Source organism: Hesperophylax consimilis, chromosome 18, assembly GCF_061612785.1.
Source record: "Hesperophylax consimilis isolate HC1 chromosome 18, BYU_Hcon_1.0, whole genome shotgun sequence".
In the NCBI taxonomy this organism is placed as follows: Eukaryota; Metazoa; Arthropoda; class Insecta; order Trichoptera; family Limnephilidae; genus Hesperophylax; species Hesperophylax consimilis.
Genome location: NC_142853.1, coordinates 16,741,593 through 16,763,251, shown reverse-complemented (window position 1 = coordinate 16,763,251; position 21,659 = coordinate 16,741,593). Strand labels below are relative to the sequence as shown.

General features: G+C 36.5%; 1 protein-coding gene across 12 annotated transcripts in view; it reads left to right on the top strand.

The window, feature by feature from the left end:
• Klc (kinesin light chain) overlaps positions 1 to 21,659 on the top strand; it is a 126,205-nt gene that overhangs the window by 80,308 nt on the left and 24,238 nt on the right. For all 12 annotated transcript variants that reach the window (XR_016303779.1, XM_089642647.1, XM_089642644.1 and 9 more), the window contains 3 exons: positions 18,578 to 18,780; positions 19,543 to 19,667; positions 21,066 to 21,294. Coding sequence is in view for 11 of the 12 variants with exons in the window: in XM_089642647.1 (XP_089498773.1) it covers positions 18,578 to 18,780; positions 19,543 to 19,667; positions 21,066 to 21,294 (557 nt within the window). In the remaining variant the exon portion in view is untranslated. The remainder of the gene's footprint in view (positions 1 to 18,577; positions 18,781 to 19,542; positions 19,668 to 21,065; positions 21,295 to 21,659) is intronic.

Sequence of the window (21,659 nt, the reverse complement as noted above, 5' to 3'; positions counted from 1 at the left end):
TGCTTACTTATGGAATGTAATACGACAATTGGGTTTATTCTCTTTTTCACATCTATTTTTACAAGTTTTCATATCACAAGTCAACATTTTGCCGTGTTATTTCGTAAAATGAACCGATGATGCCTCGACCATAGTTCGCACAAGAATGATGACGTCACGTTTTCAAATTTCACTTGAGCCATACGCGAGCCCAGCCGGCTCCAATGGAACCGGTATGGGGAGTGGGGATAATACGCTTTTAATCACTTAGGGCAGGTCTACTAATATTCATATGTCTATGGTTACATCCCATCGAAGGAAGATCTTGATGGTAAATTGTATGGTAAGTTTATTAAGTAGTTTAAATTATGTTTTGTTTTGAGGTTTTTGTTCATATCATAATTTAGTGACTTTTGTTTCAGAGAAAAATATTTACGACTTCATTTCAGTCAAGAACAAGTATTTGTTTGATCGTCTGAAAACATATGACAGTTTTCTTAACGAATTCCCTACGATGTGGTCAAATATTGCTTCGTATCAAGAAGTCAGAAAGAAGGTGTCGCCGCTGAGGGTAGTGAATGATACAGCTGAAAGAACTGTTAAGTTAATGCAAGATTTTCATGGCTTAATCTCACGGTCGAAGAGGAACAAAAATAATTTTTGTTACGATGCGTTCAAGAACACCGGAAGGTTTATCCTGACTGTAAAAAACAAACTATGAAGAAAAAATTTAATCAATAAACCATTTTTAAATATAAAATACTACATAATTGAACATTTGTGCATTTTTAATTTTATTTATCGGACAAAAATGAAAGTTGAAAATCCTTCCATATTAACTCTGTACCATATGTTTGGCACCAAGTCGGCACGGGTTGCCGGTGTTTAATCAAAATAATATTTATTATATGAGTTATTGGGATCAAATGGAATAAAATAAGAGGGTATGCATATTTAAATTCATGAAAAAAAAATTCTTCCTTATGTCCTGGGACACCCTAGTGTAGGTTTATTATCACGTTTGTTTTAGAAGCAGCAAAATCTCTCGAAAAGTGAACTCAGGCGTCGTGAAATTAGCATGACTTGCCTGTCTTGAATTTCTGGTTCAATGGATATATTATTTTCAATTTTAAATATACCGTTTTTCTAAATTAGACCATTTTGTTTGCTCCATTCCTCCACTGTCTTTATGTCGTTATTCTAAAATTTCGATTCAAGGAATTCAACAATTCAACAAACTGTTTTCGAAATCAGTTTGTTGAAACTTAGGCCAAGTCTGTATAATGCTACGTATACATCTGCGAGCTGAACTGCTGAACTGAACCTCAACTAATGGGAAAGAAATGAAGCAACCGCAAATCGCGAGAAACGCCGCTTGCAGTTGATTCGTTCCATTCCCGTAATTCGTGGTACGGTTCGCGTTTCGGTTCGCAAATGTATACCTTCCCTATTAAAGCTATTTGAGTGTATTCAAATTATTACTCATCCTGTTAAAAACGGGACTGTAAGCCGCTTCTCGATAGTGTGTTGGTAAATTCGTAATAAAATCGGAACACGCGTTGGTCTTAATTATATATCAGGACGAAATGCAAAAATATGAATACTTTTATGAACACGTGTTCGGACATCGTGAAAACATTGGTATTTTACTTGCGCTAGTTTTTTAGGACACCTATCAATTCATTCGTTAATGGCCTACAAATCCAGTTTTTAACAGGAATACGAATAATTTGTAGAGACTTTTAATAAATTATTAATCTTAGTTTATCGTCCACTGTCATCTTATATTATAATATAATCTCAAAAGGACCTTTGATAAGCAATTCCTTTACTTTTGTTTATTTGTGACGCTTCGTACTTTTGTACGCTTGGTCTTTTAGAAAATTTCGGGAGCAGTCGATTTTAAACGAGCTTGATGAAAATGGCTTTTATGTTTGTCTTGTGTTACATGATTTTATTTATTTATTTTTTTATTAATAATAAGCGTATCGTAACACAACCCGTGGCACTCTTTCACCATGTCCCTGTGGCAATATAAATGCTTCATTGACGGTGGGCACGCGAGGCTTCTATTAAACCTTTTGGCTGCTCGTAAATCATAACTTACGGAATATAATAAGTGAACCCTCGTTACCATGACAAGGACTTGGTTCTACAAAGCGTTTCACATTTTCCTAACAAATTTTGTCATATATGATAGATTTATTTTTTAAATTTTTACTGGTTTTGTGAAGTGAATGATTTTATTAAAGCGAATTACTTGACCACATAACCACACGTTTATTATGTTCTTCTCTGTATAACAGGCTTTCCTCAGTTTCTCTGTTCACAATCATTCATTTTCCACAATCATGAATTTGTCGCTTTACGCAACTATACACTTTCCACAATCTATGCCTTAACTGCCTTGGACTCATTCCACAGTTTTATGTTCTACCCAAGTACACAACCATAAACATTTTACAAAACACATTAATTACATTTGTCGCTTTACGCAACTACGCACTTTCCAATAAGCGCTGGCTTAACTGCCCCTGCGGAAATTATATCGGGACCCATACGAAAAATCTCTGGTTTACACTTTCACGATTATTTTCAGACTTACGATTTCATATCACTAGATCTGTCATTTTCCTTTGACATTGCCGTCAACAAATCATAAAAAATACACGCCACAATCAGTAATATACTCATATTATGGTATTTTTATTCAATATTATTTCTACATAACATAGTTACTATATGACAACAGTTTCAAATCAATAGATCAAAATAAGGTGACATCGTAGTGGGAAACCCGCGCTTCAAATTCTGTCTTTATAGCCGTCCAGGTAATTTTTTTTAGAGTGACCTCTAATCATTCTTAATTAGTAATTATTAGTATTATTTATTCTTATTACTGGACTATGGCTTCGGAAGGCGAAATAGCTAATAGCGTCACGCGTAAAAATAAATATTCTTTCCGCTGCCGACCTGGTCAGAAGCCGTCATTCAGAATCGAAACGTCGCTTGAACTGGCTTTAGCTATGCTTAGTAACCAAATCTAAATAGACATGTACACGGAGAAAACTTACAGATATAATATATAGTATTGCTAATTTATTAAGAATCTCTTTAAACGATTTGTAATCCTGTTAAAAACGGGATTGCAGGCCTTTAACGAATGAATTGACTGGTTTTATAATAAATTTTCAGTAAACACGAATGTGTTATCGCGACGTCGGAACACGTGTTCATAAAAAATCGAATATTTTCGCATTCCGTTATTGTATATTAGCAGGACAAACGCTGGTGCATGAACAGGTGTTCCGATATATTATGAATGTACTAAAAGTTTTCTTCCGTGTACTTTCCTGCTTTTCTCTTTCCCTTGCAACACTCCCCAAATAGGCGATGCCATTGTCCGACTTCCTCCTGGTAGTTGTTAATCTTGTGCGGTGTAACATAAAAATAAAAAAAAGATTCGCCCCTTAAATATACAGGGTGTATCGGCACGTACCCGACAAACTTTAACCAGCTATTCCTTAGCACATTTGGAGTAAAAAATGTTATGGGCACTTTGCTGTCCGGTAACATTTTTTTTCCATTAAAAACAAAAAATAAATAAAAAATCCACACTCCGTCACTGTCATTTGCATTGTTTCTCGTGTTCAACAGCTGTTATTAGCAAGTGTGTCAAAAAGTGTCCTCGCTCTTTCGTACACACTAAATAATAATAGTTAAAAATGAGACGAATGGTGCCGTGCCATTTCGTTGTGATTGTAAAAGCGCGCCAACGTAGGTACGTATGTACATTATTCAACGAAACTCGAACAAAATATTGCCAGACGGGTTTTCAAACTTTAACAAAGGATAAAACATTGGTGACATGTGGTGAAAATATGAATAATAAATTTTTTATTAAAAAAAATGTTACCGGACAGCAAAGTGCCCATAACATGTTTACTCCAAATGTGCTAAGGAATAGCTGGTTAAAGTTTGTCGGGTACGTGCTGATACACCCTGTATATACATATATTCTCTATATACCTTACTTTCCCTTTACTGCAACCGTCGCTGTTGTGTAGACATGTGGTGAAAATATGAATAATAATTTTTTTATTAAAAAAAATGTTACCGGACAGCAAAGTGCCCATAACATTTTTTACTCCAAATGTGCTAAGGAATAGCTGGTTAAAATTTGTCGGGTACGTGCCGATACACCCTGTATATACATATATTCTCTATATACCTTACTTTCCCTTTACTGCAACCGTCGCTGTTGTGTAGTGCAGATGATGTTATACTATTGTCTCGATGCGCTGTTGTGTAGTGCAGATGATATTATATTTTCCTGCTGCGCTGTTGTGTAGTGAAGATGATATTATATTGTCTTGTTGCGCGATCGTCGTGCAGATTCTCCAGCTTAAAGCTTGTTCCAAGACTTAATTAATTTGGCGTCACCGCGACGTGACAGTGCAGTCATTAGGAATGTCCGTCCATCGGTAAGATGTTGTCTCACACAATAACCACTGAACTATTCAACCGAGAACCCTTTATGCCTTTCGCCATAATGATTGGTGCCATTCTTTAAATGCGAAAACAAATGACGCATTAAAAATAAAATCAGCAACATGGAAAAACTTAAAACGCGTGTAATGACTTTTCCATCATTAGTTTGGAATTGAATTTTATGTTGTACACTAGCGCAGACCCTTTAAAGTGAAAAATTACGAGATATTATAATTGTAGAATTTGCGAAGCTGAAAGTTTTTATTTTAAAAAATTTGCCTCAGGATTCTTTTTCTTTTCTTCTCAGCCTTCAAAAAAAAAGAAATTTACCCGTTGAATTTTGTACACTTAAAAATCTATCCAATGACATTATAAAAATACAAGACTCGTTATATTCACACTAATCAAATAAACAGTAGTACCCCTTAAAAATGTTAGTCATTTAAAGAATATGGAAACTAAAGTATGTCCACTGGACCTAGTTCAGCGAAACCACGCGCTTTGTATTAGCTGTATTAATTTATCTATCAAATATTTGAAGAAAAGAAATAAACATTTCGAATAAAGAATTATAATTCACAAAATAATTTTGGTACCTACTTTATCGCTAGTGTATTAATGCGCCTATCCAATTGAATTCATATTTGTCCACACCAGTTCCCCACCCCACCAATTTAAGACGATTTAATATTTCACTGCACGATAAATAATAATAATAACAATTCAAATTTATTGCGATAGTAAGAATCTTAAGATCAATCTTTCTAAAATTGGAATGGACAGCTCCATTGTGACAAAAGTTTACTCCAAAAAATGTGACTTCTACTGAAATTTCAGAAGTGAACCTTTAACCGCGATGACCTATCTTAATGCTCTAGCGACACTTATGTATGTATACTTTGCAACTGCGGCGTCCCCTATGCCCTATGGGCTTAGATGTACGTGTACACATTGTACCCCCGAACTAGTTGCCAGCCACCAGCCTTATTACCTTCCCACCTGAAGGTGAATGGGTCGTGTTTGCCCCGGGCGTCGCGTCGGGTCCAAACTAACCCCGCTCCACCACTTTTAAGACGGGGTCAAACTGAGCAGGTCGCTCCTTTCATTCCTTATTGCAAAAATATTCATACTGAAGTTCGCTTTAAACATCCCAGTCCAGATTCTAAGCGGAATGTCCAGTGAATCCTTTTCAATTCAAACCATTTTCTTTTAGCAGATTAATACACAATTCGTAACATAATACGATATTTTATTTTATTTCGTTTTTCTCCCAGCTGGGTTCTTACATGGATTATATGAACAGAATAAAGTTAGTGAGGTATCGAAAATTATACAGAAATAAGCATGAAATAACATACAACTGATAAACTATACATGAAACAATATTAGTAAAACATGTAACAGTAACATAAAATAAAATAGGAACTAGAACAATCCTACTACATTACCAACACTACTATTTTTTATAATTTTTTTTTATTTGGTACAATATTTTTTACATTTTAAGTTTTCCAGTAATATAGGCCTCACTGGGTGGCTTGCCCGTGCTGAGGCCTTCATTTTATAATATGAAAACATAATCTACATAATACATTTAAAGAGAAAATAATACATTTAAAATTAAAAATACATAATAATATATATAAAATTAAAAAATAATACATTGAAAATAATCTTGTGTGTTTGTGAGTGATGTGTGTTTATATTGGTTTTGTGTGTTACGTGTAGGTTTTATTTTTATTTTATGCTATGATATTTTGGTAATATTGTCTTTTTTGTTCTTTAATCCATTTTGTAATTTTGTGTGTGAATTTATTTTTATTTTCCTCAATTTTAATTTCAAGTTTTACACTGTTGAAAGCTTTTATAACATGGTATTGGTAGTGTCTTTGTCCAAAGCTTGAATTTACTGTCGGAGTTTTTATGTTTTCTTTGTACGCTTGTCTAACTGGTCTGTTAGACAAGCGTTACTATAATTTGTATTAGTTACTATAATTTGTAGGATTCAACAAAGTTCTCTAATTCTATAAATGGTGTCAGTAAATATATAATTAATACCCCCAAACTTGTTGCCTCACGCATCCTATATGTTAGTAAGTGTGTCTGATTGTGAGTGTATTGCAGAAGAATGTTACATTTTATCTTTTGTTCCTAGTCGGTTCATGGAATTTAATAGTGGTGATGATGGCAGGGCTTTCAATTAAGTTGTTAATGACTCTGTGTAATATAACCAGGTCTGGTAATGTAATTTAATACACCAGTGAGTTGTATTTACTGACAAGGTAAACTCTACGTGTAATATGAAAGAAAACTGATGTGGTCAATTTAACCAACATCTTTAGACTATAGAGCACAGTTTAAAAATATAAATCCTTTAGAATTTCGAAATTTGAAAAAGTTCTTTCTATTTAATCTTTTTTTAAATCACAAGAGTCCCAACTGCTCCCAATCGTTTGGAGCCAGTGACACTATGGCACCACCGATTGGGGTATGTTATGAGGCTGAAGGTAGTGGGGAGGTGAAGGAGTTGGGGAAGAGGAAAGTGGGGAAGTACCTGGCTATTCAGATCTGGTCATCAAACGCGGCTAAATTCATTTCAAGAAACTCTTATTTCTGAATGGTTGTCTTACACTAGGGCGATATTGAGAGTATCTTCCATTCTGGAACGTGCCGCAAACGTACTATATATTATTTTTAATGAGTGAACTGTGAAATTACACAAATTTACTTGCGCATGCCAGGATTTGAACCCGCAACCTCTGGTTTGCTAGTCGAGAGCCTTACACCTCGACCACGGAGGCCCTCAGCAAGGGTACATTATTTACCTTACATCGGGCACGCCCATAGCACATTTCTATTTGTTATTTTCTCTTCAGTGGTTGAATTATATAATATACCTATTTGAAGTTTTCCTGCTTCATGTTTCTCTCAGTCTCTCATCATTTCAACTATTTCACAAATTCTTCATCATTACGTATTTGGGGAAAAATACCATTAAAGCATTACATTTTAAATATCCCACTAGAAGACTTACAATATCATTTCTTATTAAATACTCTAAAAATACACACATTGGAAGACAAGCGTAAAATAATTATTCAAGATTCTAAACTCTAAATTCGACTGTTGCGAACTTCTGCAACTCATAAACTTACGAATACCTACAATAATAACACGACAAAATACACTATTCCACTGCAACACACATAAGCGCAATTACATTGCGAACTCCCCAATACAACGGTTTCACACTATGGGAAACCAATACTTAGGTGATGTCGATATATTTAATATTAACTTTGCGAATTTTGTGGATTACCTAAAAGACTTATTTATGACACTATTCCTAAATGAATGTTTTTTTTTTGTAAACCAGTCAAATCGCTGTATTTCTTAATTTATGTTCTTGTTATTTTTATTTTTGTTTCTTGCATATATTATTTTTTAATGTAATTTTATTTTTATTATTTCTTTCGTATGTTTCTAAACTGTCATTAAAATTGTACCACCTACATGTAAAAGCCCTCTGGGCGTTAAATAAATAAATTACAGTTTAAAATATTGTATCTACGTTTTGGTATCTATGTCAAAATTATTTTTCAAGACAGACATATTGCGCCCTTGGGGTGATTTTCACAAAATCGGCGCTGTACAAATTATACTATACTATTATTATTATTCTTGGGTTACAAATAACTTTGACAGTATTTCATTTTAACTACTCTTAAAAGAGCATTAATTGTGGTTTGGTTAGTGCGAAGTGTAAGTATTTTCAGAATCCAACAGTACGTGTGTTCGGGGGTCGGAAAAAATTACTTTGTGACGAGGGTCAACGTGAAGTAAACGTTGCTGTCAAGTTATCGCATTCGGGTCATTGGCTTTGAGATATCTCTTGAAGTAACTGCTTTGCTAACCTTAATCGAAAATAAATAATATATTGAACAATGAAAATATCGCCTCCTGGTTTCGTACCCCGATATTGACCGATACGTTACAAATAACACGATACGATACAAATAACACATCTGCCCTGATGATGGACACTGCAATGCTGTACGAAACGTTGGCTAAAGAAGGAGTTAGCGCAACACGGCATAACACCCCAAAAACAAATAACAAGAATACTTTTAAATCTTAAATCATATTTTAGATACGTTACCCTTTTATCTCAATTTGCAGTTAAAACTAACAAATTAACTAAACATCATACTATTTTCCCTATGGGGTAGTCACGAGAGAATTGACCGAAACACAGCATGTCTTGGCAATTAAGGCGATGCACTACGTAGTGTAATATTTTAAATCGAGCCGCTATCAATAACACCCCTGATTTATGCAAGAAAAAACATGGCCAAAAAGTGCCTTTTATTTTATTTTGTGGATGTTCAGGCATAAATATTTCTATTTTTTTTTCCGTTCATTTTATAAATAACTTAATTTGCCACATTATACAATAAAATAATAACCGAAAATGGGTTCGTAAGTAGGAGATTTCTAACTTTAAAGCGGTTTTCATAAGCATTATACATTAATTTTATCTGGGTTTATAAAAAGACTTATCTAAAAAATACTCGATTATTTCAAAGGCCAAGATGTATTCTACTCGCAGTATTTAATTAAAGCATCCGAAACATTTCTAGGCGACCAAATTTTCAAACCAAAAACACATGATTTTGAATTACTACGTATGGCATCGCCTTAAGGTGATTAATTTTGACGGTCTCGTGTGTTCCCGGGCTTTCCCGACTTCTTCTAACATTCATTTTCGCATTATGCATTCGTCTTACACCTTCCCCTTCTCCATCTATTTCTTTTCTCATGATACCCTTAAGCCTAACAACATACCCCTATTAGGGATGCCATAATCCCACTGGTTCCGGGCAATTGGGACTCTTTTTTATTGTGATACCGCACAAGAGTCCCAACTGCTCCCAACCATCTGAAGCTCGTGAGACTATGGCATCCCCAATTGTGGTATGTTGTGAGGCTGAAGGTAGCGGGGAGCGGAAGGAGATAGGGTAGAGTAAGGTGGGAAAATACCTGATCTGGTCACCAAACACTTTAAAAGCCATTTTAAGCCATGTTTAAATTCTGATTGGTGTTCTTATGCGGTATTTACATTTTTTAAGGGCGGAGACGGTTTACACTTAGTTCCCGCGAGCACTTAGGCCATAGGCCCATTGTGCTATCTCCCATTTTACCTCATTCCTTTAACAGTCACCTGGTCCCTTTTATAAAGTTCACCAGGGTTGTTATTGGGTATGTGGCTATGTCTTCTGGTTCTACTGTATGTCTCCCCAGATATCTGAGCCTAGTTTCCACCAGGGCAGGACATTGGCACCATAAATGAATTGGAGTCTCTTCATCCTCTTCACATTTCCTGCATCTATTGGTGTTTTCCACTCCCAATATTTGCATGTGTCTCCTGAGATGGCAGTGTCCCGTTAGTAGTCCTACCAGTTCCCTCAGCGACATTAAAAAGTGTCCTTTTCTTAAGCTTACAGATTAATTAAGCTTATCTCAGCCTTCTCTAGTTTTAGCACATATGGTGTGGTCTGTATTACCACTAACCTCTAACAGCTTCAGTAAATAAATGCACTGACGTGTCGTCAATAATTACACTCCCCATTGTGTTTGAATCCCACCCACTTAATTAGGATGTATTCCTCGTGCATACCTACAGTGGTGACCCCGTCGTAATGGACGATCCCTTAACTCGCATACGACTCAGGGATCTTATTTTCAGTTATCTTTTCCACACTAAGAATGGAGTTAATTGACCTTTTATTAATAATTTCAAATATAACAACCCCTGTTGCCTAAATAACGACCGTGTTCAGCATTTTACATTCTACATAATTAATTAGCATTATTTCCTCCCGACGAGCCATGTAAAATTTAACGCCCCGAGATATACGATAGGGGATTTATACACGATTTTATATTATGCGTGGACCACTGAAGCCGTAGTTCACTGTAGGCGTATCCGTGTGACCTAATACGCCTAATTTTATATTATGCGTGGACCACTGAAGCCGTAGTTCACTGTAGGCGTATCCGTGTGACCTAATACGCCTAATTTTATATTATGCGTGGACTACTGAAGCCGTAGTTCACTGTAGGCGTATCTGTGTGACCTAATACGCTCAATTTCTCAAAAATTTTCAAATGTTTAAATATTTTCTTAAGCAAATAAATCATTTTATTGTCATCAGAATTATAATGTCTTACATAAATTGGTTCATTTAGATAACTAATTTTCAAATTGGTTCATTTAGATAACTAATTTTCAAATTGGTTTAGAAAAGAAAACACTTCTAGGGATTGTGTGTTCAGTGGCGGGACGATGAAATAATGTAGGGAGCATTAGGGGCATATACATCGAGGCGGCCTAAGGAAATCTCCGGGTAGTTAAGGTTCCGTGACGTTGCACAATTTCCTTTCGACCTTGACAAGGTAGATAGGGTTTTTTTTATTTTAATTTTATACGAAAATAAACCATTTTATTTTTATTAAATTTTCCAGGAAGATTAATCCTCAATTTTGACAATTTTTAAATTACCAATGCTGGGGCAGATATTAATTTTTAATTTGTCCTCCTTTTTGTGCTTATTATGTTGAACTCCTTTTGTATTATATAATCTCAACCATCAGAAAAAAATCTGTTTGTGTGAAACAGTTAAAGCTCTCGAAGAAATGATTCTATCATATATCTTCTGTCGGAAAGGTAATACAAGACGCCTCAAGGGTTGAATCTAGGGCTTAGCCGGTTCGATACTTTCATCGTTCATTCACTGCTGTATACCACAATGTTACTGTTAAAAAACTACATTACATCTACTTTAATTCTACTCCTATCTCATTCCGGTGCAGAGATATTGCGTTAAGTATTCCTCGGGCGTCCCCGACTTTTTCCATTTCAAACCACTCTCTAAACACTGCTGGCACTAATGAGAACAAACTTTGAAATTTTCTGCGATATCAGTCAACTACTTTTCGGGTTTCGCGAGCACAAACATACGCAGGCTGATATACATTAAGATTCCTATTGTTTGAATGACAATAATAATTATTTGTTAGGAATAAAATGAGAAAAATGAGTTTGTATTTGACAAAATATGTAGGTACCTAATAATAATTTATCTCTCGCTACAAAATGTATTTGGTATGTGTGTATTGCATAATATCTACCAAAATGTATTTATTTTGTGTGTATTGCGGTTCCATGGTAAATCAACACAGTGACAATTCAACACACTTTTAAAAAGTGATATAAAGTCACTAGAAACGATGAAATTTTTTTTTTAAACCCAACCTAACCTACTCAACCCAGTTAATAAAGTTTTTGTTTCATCGCTTTCCATGACTTTATATAACTTTTTAAAGATGTGATGAATTATCATTTTGACGAGTTATCCGATCACCGTGTATTGCATAATATCTACAAAAATGTATTAGGTATGTGTGTATTGCATAATATTTCCCAAATACAGTAGGTATGTGTGTATTGCATAATATCTACCAAAATGTATTAGGTATGTGTGTATTGTATAATATCTACCAAAAAACTTTTGAATAGGGATAGAACAAGTTTCCAAATCCTTGCGCTTTTTAGCAAACTTCGCCTGTAAGGGTACGTATACATTTGCGAACCAAAACGCGAACCGTACCACGAATTAGGGGAAAGGAACGAATCAACTGCAAGCGGCGTTTCGCGCCATTTGCGGTTGCTTCGTTTCTTTCCCATAAGTTGAGGTTCAGTTCGGCAGTTCGGCTCGCGGATGTATACGTACCATTAGGTTCGGTTATTCTCGCCATCGAGATCTGTAAGAATGTTCTATCATGTATAATATATATTTGTAGTATATGTGACCATGAGGTGCTCACGAAACACAACAACAAATAATACACATTTATAGTAATTCATTCACACGCTTACATCAAATTCCGTTATAATTTACACAATTTGTTGTACTTTTGCGAGGAGCAATGTTATTGGCTTTTATTTTTGAGATTATTATTAATATATACTACAATATCTATGTTAATAAAATATGTTCAAATGTTCATGTACCGCGTCTTCACGTTTTCATCTATGTTTTAGATATTTCCACTATGCCGCTTATCGTTTAAGTTAATTCAACGCTAATTGCCAAAGTTTTCCAAAATTACCAAACGGCTGTCATCGCCTCGCCAGACCTCGCTCCCTGGTTTCGGGAACGGGAAAGGTTTCAAATCAACTCAACCCCCCTGATGAGCTTTTCAACGTATTTTCATACAATATTTAAAATTCTATCAGAGGTGGCTATAATGCTGAACTATTAGTAAGGGACTACAAGGATTTATAGCTTCTCGTTTAAATCATTTTTAATTTAAGATCTTTTTATATTTCACGCCAGTATTCTGAATTTTTTTATCCGATTCGCACATTGTATGTGAACAAATTAAATATTTCCTTTTTATCTAGTTGTAATTTTTGAAATATCGGCAGATAACATAATATTTGGGAGGCGGGTATGGGTACCGCCGCCCCGGGAACTATTTATTGGATAACCAACACTTTTGCCATAGGTCACCCCAGGTGGTTCGCTACGTTTGGGTGAGGTTTATCGAGGTCTTGATGGCTGATGCATCTACCCACCAGCCGGCTGAGGGAGATAACTTTTAAGTCTTCAGCTGGACTCTCTCGACCTATCGCCTTGCATCACAATGGAAGGGAAGGATTCGTACGTCACTCCTGGACATACTGACCCCCAGATTCCTACCCACCCCTCATACCCTTTTCCTTCCCAGAACTTCCTATCGTTCCTTTCCTTAACTCTTAAACCCTACCAGTCTGGGAATGTAATTATTATAAAATAAAAGTATTTGATATTTTTTTAAAAATTATTTGTATTATGGCAAAGTAATAAGAAAAGACAATAAAATTTTATTAATAAAAACTAATAGACATTTTTGTCGTCATATGAAGGACAGATTTTGTATTGATGGTCAACACAAATATGGCGGCGACAAGTGTTACAGACAGATCGAGATTTTTTGTCCTTTGTGCGCGGACAAAAACAGTAGCCACCAGGTTTGAGATTATAAGGGACCGGCCTATGATCTTCACTATGAATATTCAAGACTGCACGTATAGTTTCTCTGATATCCCGGGGTAAACTTGGCCATTGAAATTTTGCTCTCATATGAGAATATATGAGTGCCATTGACAAACTCTTAAGAAATTCACGCCGTTTGGTTATTTTCTCTTTATTAATGACAGTTTGAATAAGACCCAAGAGTTGACAACAACGGCATTTAGCAACCCGTAGAAGAGACACATGGGCCACCTTTTAGTCTTCCTGGACGTTGAGTACTTCTTACAAAGTTGGTCGAACACATCCACCCCGCATTTGGTTTTATTATAGAAATTTATTATTTCTGGAAGGTACACTTCATTATCCTTGTCAGGGCTGTCATGCATGGTGGACAGCATGATTACAGCTTTTTTCTTAGCTGACTTCAGAGGACAATACGACAAAAGTGTGAGAGGTCCGTCGTAGGCAAACATTAAGGTGCATCTTTCTAAATTATTAGTGTCCAAGTATACACGAGGAATTTCTCGTTTATTCTTCTTTGCAGTTCCAACTAATGTTATCCCTTTTTCCAGTTACTTCTTGGCCGTGGGTATAGACGTGAACCAATTGTTACATGTCAGGTTTCTGTTAAGACCTTGTACTGGAGCAGTCAGTTCCATAACATTATTATGACATTTTCTGTACAGAACTAATGGAGAATCTAGCACACGAACATTCATTTATACCAGGCCCATCATTGTCAGGCACTAAATACTCTTCATTTCCTTCCACTTGATCACCGTCTTCATGAGATGGGACTTCAGAATGGTCCCAGAAATCCTCGATAACACCGTCGGGCTCATCTTCTGAATCTTCTCCTAGGTTTAGCTCTTCGTCGTCAGAAACCAACAAAGCAGCTGCAATTTTACCCCCCCCCCCCAAGATTTCAAGTCTAGGATTCCATATTTGAAAACAATCCAACACCTCATTACACTGCATACACTGTCATTACATTCATAACACATTATTAGTCCATGAATGTCTCGTTATTGGGCGCAGGCCCTCTCTATCAACACTGTACTGTAGCCATTATCACAAAGTAAAGTAAATCATAAATAATGTGTAAACTTACCAGAGAGGTGTCGAAAAACAACTTCAGTAATTCAAGTATAACTGGAAGGAAGAACTAACACTATTCCTACCACGGGGTACTGGGGTACCCCGGAACACCTGTGGACGCGACTGCACTTGCCGGGAGGTCACGGCTTACCGACGTACTTACGCGCCATTTATCGAGAGTAGATTAGCTAGAGCTATTTTTGCAACAGTGCAATATTGTCAAAATTGTTGATATTTTAAACACCAGGGGGGTACTCCGGTACCCCAGGTAGGGTTTAAGAGTTAAAAATACCCCCCAAACAGCATCCTCAAAGATGACACAAATTATTTTTCTCTGTCATACTCTGGGGGTTAACCTGTCGATTGTGGATGGGACACCGGTTTCCCCCATACAATTTCCATTTATTAATTCTTTTAATTGGAAATTGTATGGGGGAAACCGGTGTCCCATCCACAATCGACAGGTTAAAGAATTAATAAATGGAAATTGTATGGGGGGAAACCGGTGTCCCATCCACAATCGACAGGTTAAAGAATTAATAAATGGAAATTGTATGGGGGAAACCGATGTCCCATCCATAATCGACAGGTTTACCGTAAAGATTATTTCGTAGGATCTATATTAGGTTATTTCATTTACCTATCGTTTTCATGAGTTGCGACATTTTTCGTTTATCATATTGCATAAGAGCCATATGTTTCGTTTATCATATTGCATAAGAGCTATATTTTTTCCTTCGTTTATCATAATATGAATGCATGTTATGTTTTATCGTATTGTGTACCTATAATATTTGTTTCTTTTATTACCTATATCACTTAAGAGCTATGATAATTATTATATTTATCACATATTGAATAAGAACTTTAATCTTATTTTCGTTTATTGTATTGCAATCTAATAATATTTATTTAATGATGCATATTGTTATCGCCGCGACATTGTCTCATGAACACGCCAAGGTTTTAAAGGATTTCTGAGAATTAACAGTGGAGTAACGAGAAGAGATCTGTAGATAGAAGACAGGAACGTCAAACTTTGAGTTAACTTGTGTATTTAGGCAATTCATTCATTCAAAAACATTAGATGGGAGTCCAAGTTCGAAGGTTCGTTTTCAACTGAGCCTTGAGGTTGTCAAAATAACTCACCGACACAGAAATTCTTGAGAACTTTAATTATTTATGTTCACGAAGTTTGCCTCTACATTTTACAAGTCCTACGGAGGTGGAGTTTTCTCTTCGATCGTATTGATTTTTCAAGTGTGGCCGTTATAATCGCTTAGGTCATTAGAATAGTCAAGGATTTATTTAAACTTTTTCTTCGAGGCTTTTCGCGGCGAGGTAGCCCAATTACTACCCTCTTTTCGCTCTCGTATCACGCAGTTGTTGCTTTGATTATGATTGGTTGTCTAGAATCTAGAATGTAGAGCGGTCATTATAACCGAAGAATCGAAATCACAGTCACATTACGGAGAGCTCCGCTGTAACCTTTCTTTCTTTTTTTATGCAATACTGGCTGAAATCCCCGGCATTGCACAGAATTTTTCGAAATCTAATGTAGACAGTGACCTTCCTCTTGTTTTGATGATCACGTGTGCAAAATTTCATCATCCTTTGAATAAGGCTTGTAGATTTGTAGGGTTGTATCCGAGTGGTCCAAAGAATCTCTGCAACCACATTTCAGCTCATTTATAATGGAATACAAATAATTCAAAAATTTATGTATTGCCAGGTTATTCGCAATTCTGAAATCTTTGTCTTCCTTTTATTCATCGCCCGATTCGAGCGCGCAACATGTAGCCGCCGTATTTACAGATTTACGCCAACATTTTTATTTGCTTTTTTTAGATGCAATTTTCATTTTCTGCCTTCTTTTGTTCCTGTTTTTTTAAAGAAATTCATCAGTCAGTACAGTCGGCCGAATTAATAACCCGGCGGTATTTTAACCGCGTGGTCCGTTTTAATTTGGAGTCGGCGATGTGTTAGCGGAATTGTAAAATACTGAGTGTTGAACAGAACCCAGAAAAGATCTATTTTATGGCATTGATATTTTATAAATCTCGTCCAGGTTTTAACTATTGATTTATTTTGTTATATACGTCTTTGCTGTAATTCATACAATAATAGTACGTAGGTACTAACCTCTTTTCTCATTTTTTTCTAACATTTCTCTTGTAATATAATATTATGTTCTAATTATTGGACCATCATATTTCACGCACCGTTTCGATTCTGAATGGTTATTTTGAAATTCAAAATTTGGATGATTTAAATAGCGCCGTTTTTTGTGGAAAATCACCTGCGGCTTTGTACAAATATACAGGGTGTTAAGGGACTACTTGACTTACTTCAACCAATAATTCCTGACATTATTTGGAGTAAAAAATGTAAATGCATTTTTGGTCTCCGGTGATATTTTTTGAGCTTTTTTTTTCAACAAAAATATAGAAAATAAGTAGTAATTGGGCAGCTAGGGTCGATGTGAGGGGTTTGGGCAGTTACTCGGCTAAATGGCCAGTATTGACATGTGGGAGAATTTAATTTTAAATAAAAAAACATCAAAAAGTCACCGGAGACCAAAATTTCATTTACATTTTTACTCGAAATAATCCCAGGAATCACTGGTTAAAGTAAGTCAAGTAAACCCTTAACACCCTGTATTTCTACAATGCTCTATCTTATGACTGTCTTCACTTCTCTCCTATGAGCAGCTCTGTACGATTTAACTTTTTTCCTCAAAACCTTTTATTTTTTACCGAATTTTTTCGTTGGGTTGAAAATTATCTATTATATATTTTATCTTTGTCGTTCTGAGAACGCCTTTGGGTCTGCGAACCATTTATAAAAAAACTTTTTTCATTTGAAAATAAACGCCGACGGGTCTTTACCAAATTTCACTTATGCAAACAGTTCTTTGTGTAAATATAATATTTTTTTTTTTGTGGCTGTTTATTTTATTTGTAGGCTTTTGAAGTCTGTGATCTGATAAATGTTTCTGTAAATTTAGTGGTTAGTCCTCAATCTTGTCAGAACCAAACTAAATTAAAAAGTTACAAATTAGCGCAAGAAATCTACACTATAATGTAAAAACGAGAATAATTTAATGATAATTAATGGTAATAGAATAGTTGTAGCCTCGATACCCAGAGAGCAGAATAATATATTTTTTAAATATAATATCTGTTCATATAATACAGCAGGTATCTGTTTGTATAAAGTGGTAAAAATCCACAAGGTAAGCTCTGGCATTATGAAATTTATCATATCCATCATGAGCTACGGAGCTCTAGATCGCATATTTAACTGTGAAAAATAAGATAAGGCTAATTTTTTGTTCCATTTATAATATTTTTTTATATTAGTACCGCACAAGAGTCCCAACTTCTCCCAACCGTCTGGAGCCAGTTAGACTATGGAACCCTTAATTGGCGTATCTCGTTAGGCTAAAGATAGTATGGAGTGGAAGGAGATGGGGAAGAGGGAAGTTCGTGCCTATTCAGATGTGGTCACCAAACATGGCTAAAGCCATTTCAAGTAACGTTTCGATTCTGAATGGCGGTCTATCAGGGTGATACTGACAGTGTCTACCACTCTGGAAGACGTTGCAAATTTATATATTTTATATTATTTTTAATTAATAAATTTCAAATAGCACAAAATAATGAAATAAAATTTACTTGGGCATGCCGGGATTTGAACCTGAGACTTCAAATTCGTAGCCAAGGATCTTCCCCATCTCCTTTCCCTCCCCATTACCTTCAGCCTCTCGAGATACCCAAATTGAGGATTCCATAGTCTCACTGACTTTTCGTTTTTCTATTCCTTGCCACGTTGTACAGTCCCACCATAAATGAATTACTTAATTTTGTACACATTCCACGTCGTCTTAAATGGGAGAAATGAACATGGTGTTTTTGTTTGTTTTCCAGGTGATGATGGCGCTGGCGACTCACCTGCAGACTGTGGAGGCGGAGAAGCAGAAGCTGCGCACGCAGGTGCGGCGCCTGTGCCAGGAGAACGCCTGGCTTCGAGACGAACTGGCCGCCGCACAGCAGCGTCTTCAGGCCGCCGAGCAGAGGGTCGCCCAGCTCGAGGAGGAGAACAGCCACCTGTCCTTCATGGCATCCATTAAGTGAGTCACGCGCCACTAATAGTCATGTTTATTATAGTTCCACAACAAAACAACATTAAAGAAAATTAACTAAAAAAAACAAACCTAATGTGACCTAACCTAACCTGACCAGACCTAACCTTACTTCTAAACTAACCATAGATAAATGATACAAGGGAGAAAGGCCATGAATCATTATTAGTTTGAAAGATTGCGCAAATTACTACTTTATTTCTACTGATGTACCAATCGCTCAACTTTTATTGGATCTGTCGCTTTGATTAGTATGTGCTGTTTGGTCATCGTTCGGCTTTCATACGATATTTTGCTTTATTTCTATTACCCGTGAAACTAACTTTACTTATTCTGTTATCATGTTTTATTTTCACTATTCTGTTATATCCTGTTATACCGTTTAATATGTCACTGGTTTTGAAAAAAAAACATCGAAACTTTATTTGAGTTGTTTTGCTTTATTGCTATGAATTATGACCGCCTATTCCAACTGCCTTGGTGAATCAGGCTCCTCCACGCCTCACGGTACTGCACCGCTTGGAGAACCATGGTCACCGACGTTCTGGACGCCTGTCATACTTTATCAGTCCCACGCATTGGTGATTTGCCTCTGCTTCTCCTGCCAAACACTCTTGCTGATGAATGGTCGGTGTTCTCAGTTTGGCGAGCGTCATATCCAAAGTGTCTTAAGGATACGCTGTTGACAAACAAATGTAGATGCCCAACTCTTGGCCTTTCATTCTTATTAACATTGTGATGTAATTTCAGGAAATACGATAGTGACATTAATGAAGAGGACAGTAACAGAACCGGCAGTGAACGGCCAGGAACAGGGAAGCAGGATGACCCCATGGTAGACTTATTCCCTGATGATGAACAGGAGGAGAGAAACAGTATGTCCTTACCTCAATTCAATTAAATCAATTTCTTAGCCGTGGCGAATTTTTCTTTCACTTAGGTGGTGAAAAAGTATCTTGCGGTTAATGTTTTATACATCCTCAATCATCAAGTGTTGTATCCACATTACTATCCATATACATACCAAATAAGCATAACCGAGTATATGTACAGGGTTTTCCAATAAGAGGTGTTATTTTGAATAGCCCGCTATTTCGGTAGATGTTACTTTTGAAACTGTCATTTTTTGACATTTGACAAGTAGAAACTACGCCATTAATAAAAATGGAACGATACACGCTTCAACAACGCATTGAAATTATTAAAATTCACCTGAGTGAAACAAATGCAAATCATCTTGAGTGATGAGGCCCGTTTCCACCTCGGTGGCTTGGTCAACAAGCAAAATTGTCGCATCTGGGGCTCGGAAAACCCAAGAGTTATTGTTGAAAAGCCTCTCTATCCTCAACGTGTGACTGTTTGGTGCGGTTTATGGTCCGGCGGAGTCATTGGACCTTACTTTTTCGAAAATGAGGCTGGAGCAACAGTTACGGTGAATGGATTGCGCTATCGAGAGATGATTAATGATTTTTTATGGCCGGAATTGGATGGTATTGATCTGGACAACGTTTACTTTCAACAAGACGGCGCTACGTGCCACACAAGCAACGAAACCATTGATCTTTTACGATTGAATACCAAAATAACACCTCTTATTGGAAAACCCTGTATAACCGAGTTTAGTAGATGACAGCTATAGACTCACTTTATACTATTATATATTATTACGCTCTATTCTCCTGGTGGATTTGATCTGTTATCGTTGGAAAACGGTACATTATTTAGCATCCTAGTTAATTCTCGTATACTAACCCTTTTCTGTATGTGTATCTGTAGCCAGTTTATTAATTTCTAATTTGTCAAATGAGCCAATGTACATATAACCGAGTTTGGTAGGTGACAGCGATAGACTGTCATTATGAATATGTTTTGTACTACTGGTAAACTCTCTCTGTTATTATGGGAAAGAAGCACATCGCTTCTAAATGGTACCCTCTCATCAGAACCCTTTATTGAATGATTATTATTGATAAGGACATTTACATGACTCCCGTTAGCACACAGGCCATAGGCTCATTGTGTACCTTATGTTTCACTTTACTCCCTTGACAGTAGCCTAGTCTCTTTACTAAAGTTTATCAAGGTTGCTATTGGGAATTTGCCAATGTCTTTTCCTCAGTATAATAGTCTTCATCCCATCAAGGCGGGGACATTGGCACCACAAATGAATCATGTTTTCTCCATGGATCTTCCAGCCAATTTTCAATAAATCGAGATCAACCCTCTGTCTCTTGGAGGATGAGCATAGATAACAGGTTGTTTACGTTTTGCAGCCATGTCGCCCACTCCTCCGTCCCAGTTTGCCCAGCAGGTGAACACGGGCTTTGAGATCCCGGCGCGTCTGCGTACCTTGCACAATCTGGTGATCCAGTACGCCTCGCAGGGCCGCTACGAGGTGGCAGTGCCGCTGTGCAAGCAGGCGCTTGAGGACTTGGAGAAGACCTCCGGACACGACCATCCCGATGTGGCCACTATGCTCAACATCTTGGCTTTGGTCTACAGGTGAGATATTCTTCTTTTAGTCTTTATTACTCCCAAATCTAATTTGAAGGAGACAGGTGTCACCACCTCAGAGATGTGACCACCATTCTAATCATCTTAGTTTTGATCAAGTGGGATTAGTTTTCATGATTTTTTATCCTTTATTCACCTTTGGGTCTTCTTAATTCTTCTTTGTATGTCCTAACTTCTCTCTTGTCACTTCTTAAAACCCCTTTGTATATTTTTATTCTATCCGCCTTCGTGACTTTTTCCATTTATTTTTCTTACTATCCCTTCACTATGGTCCTATTGTTTATCAATATGTTTGCCTTGTTGACTTTCCACGTTCTGCCTAAATTAATATTCTCGATTATTATTTTTGTTAC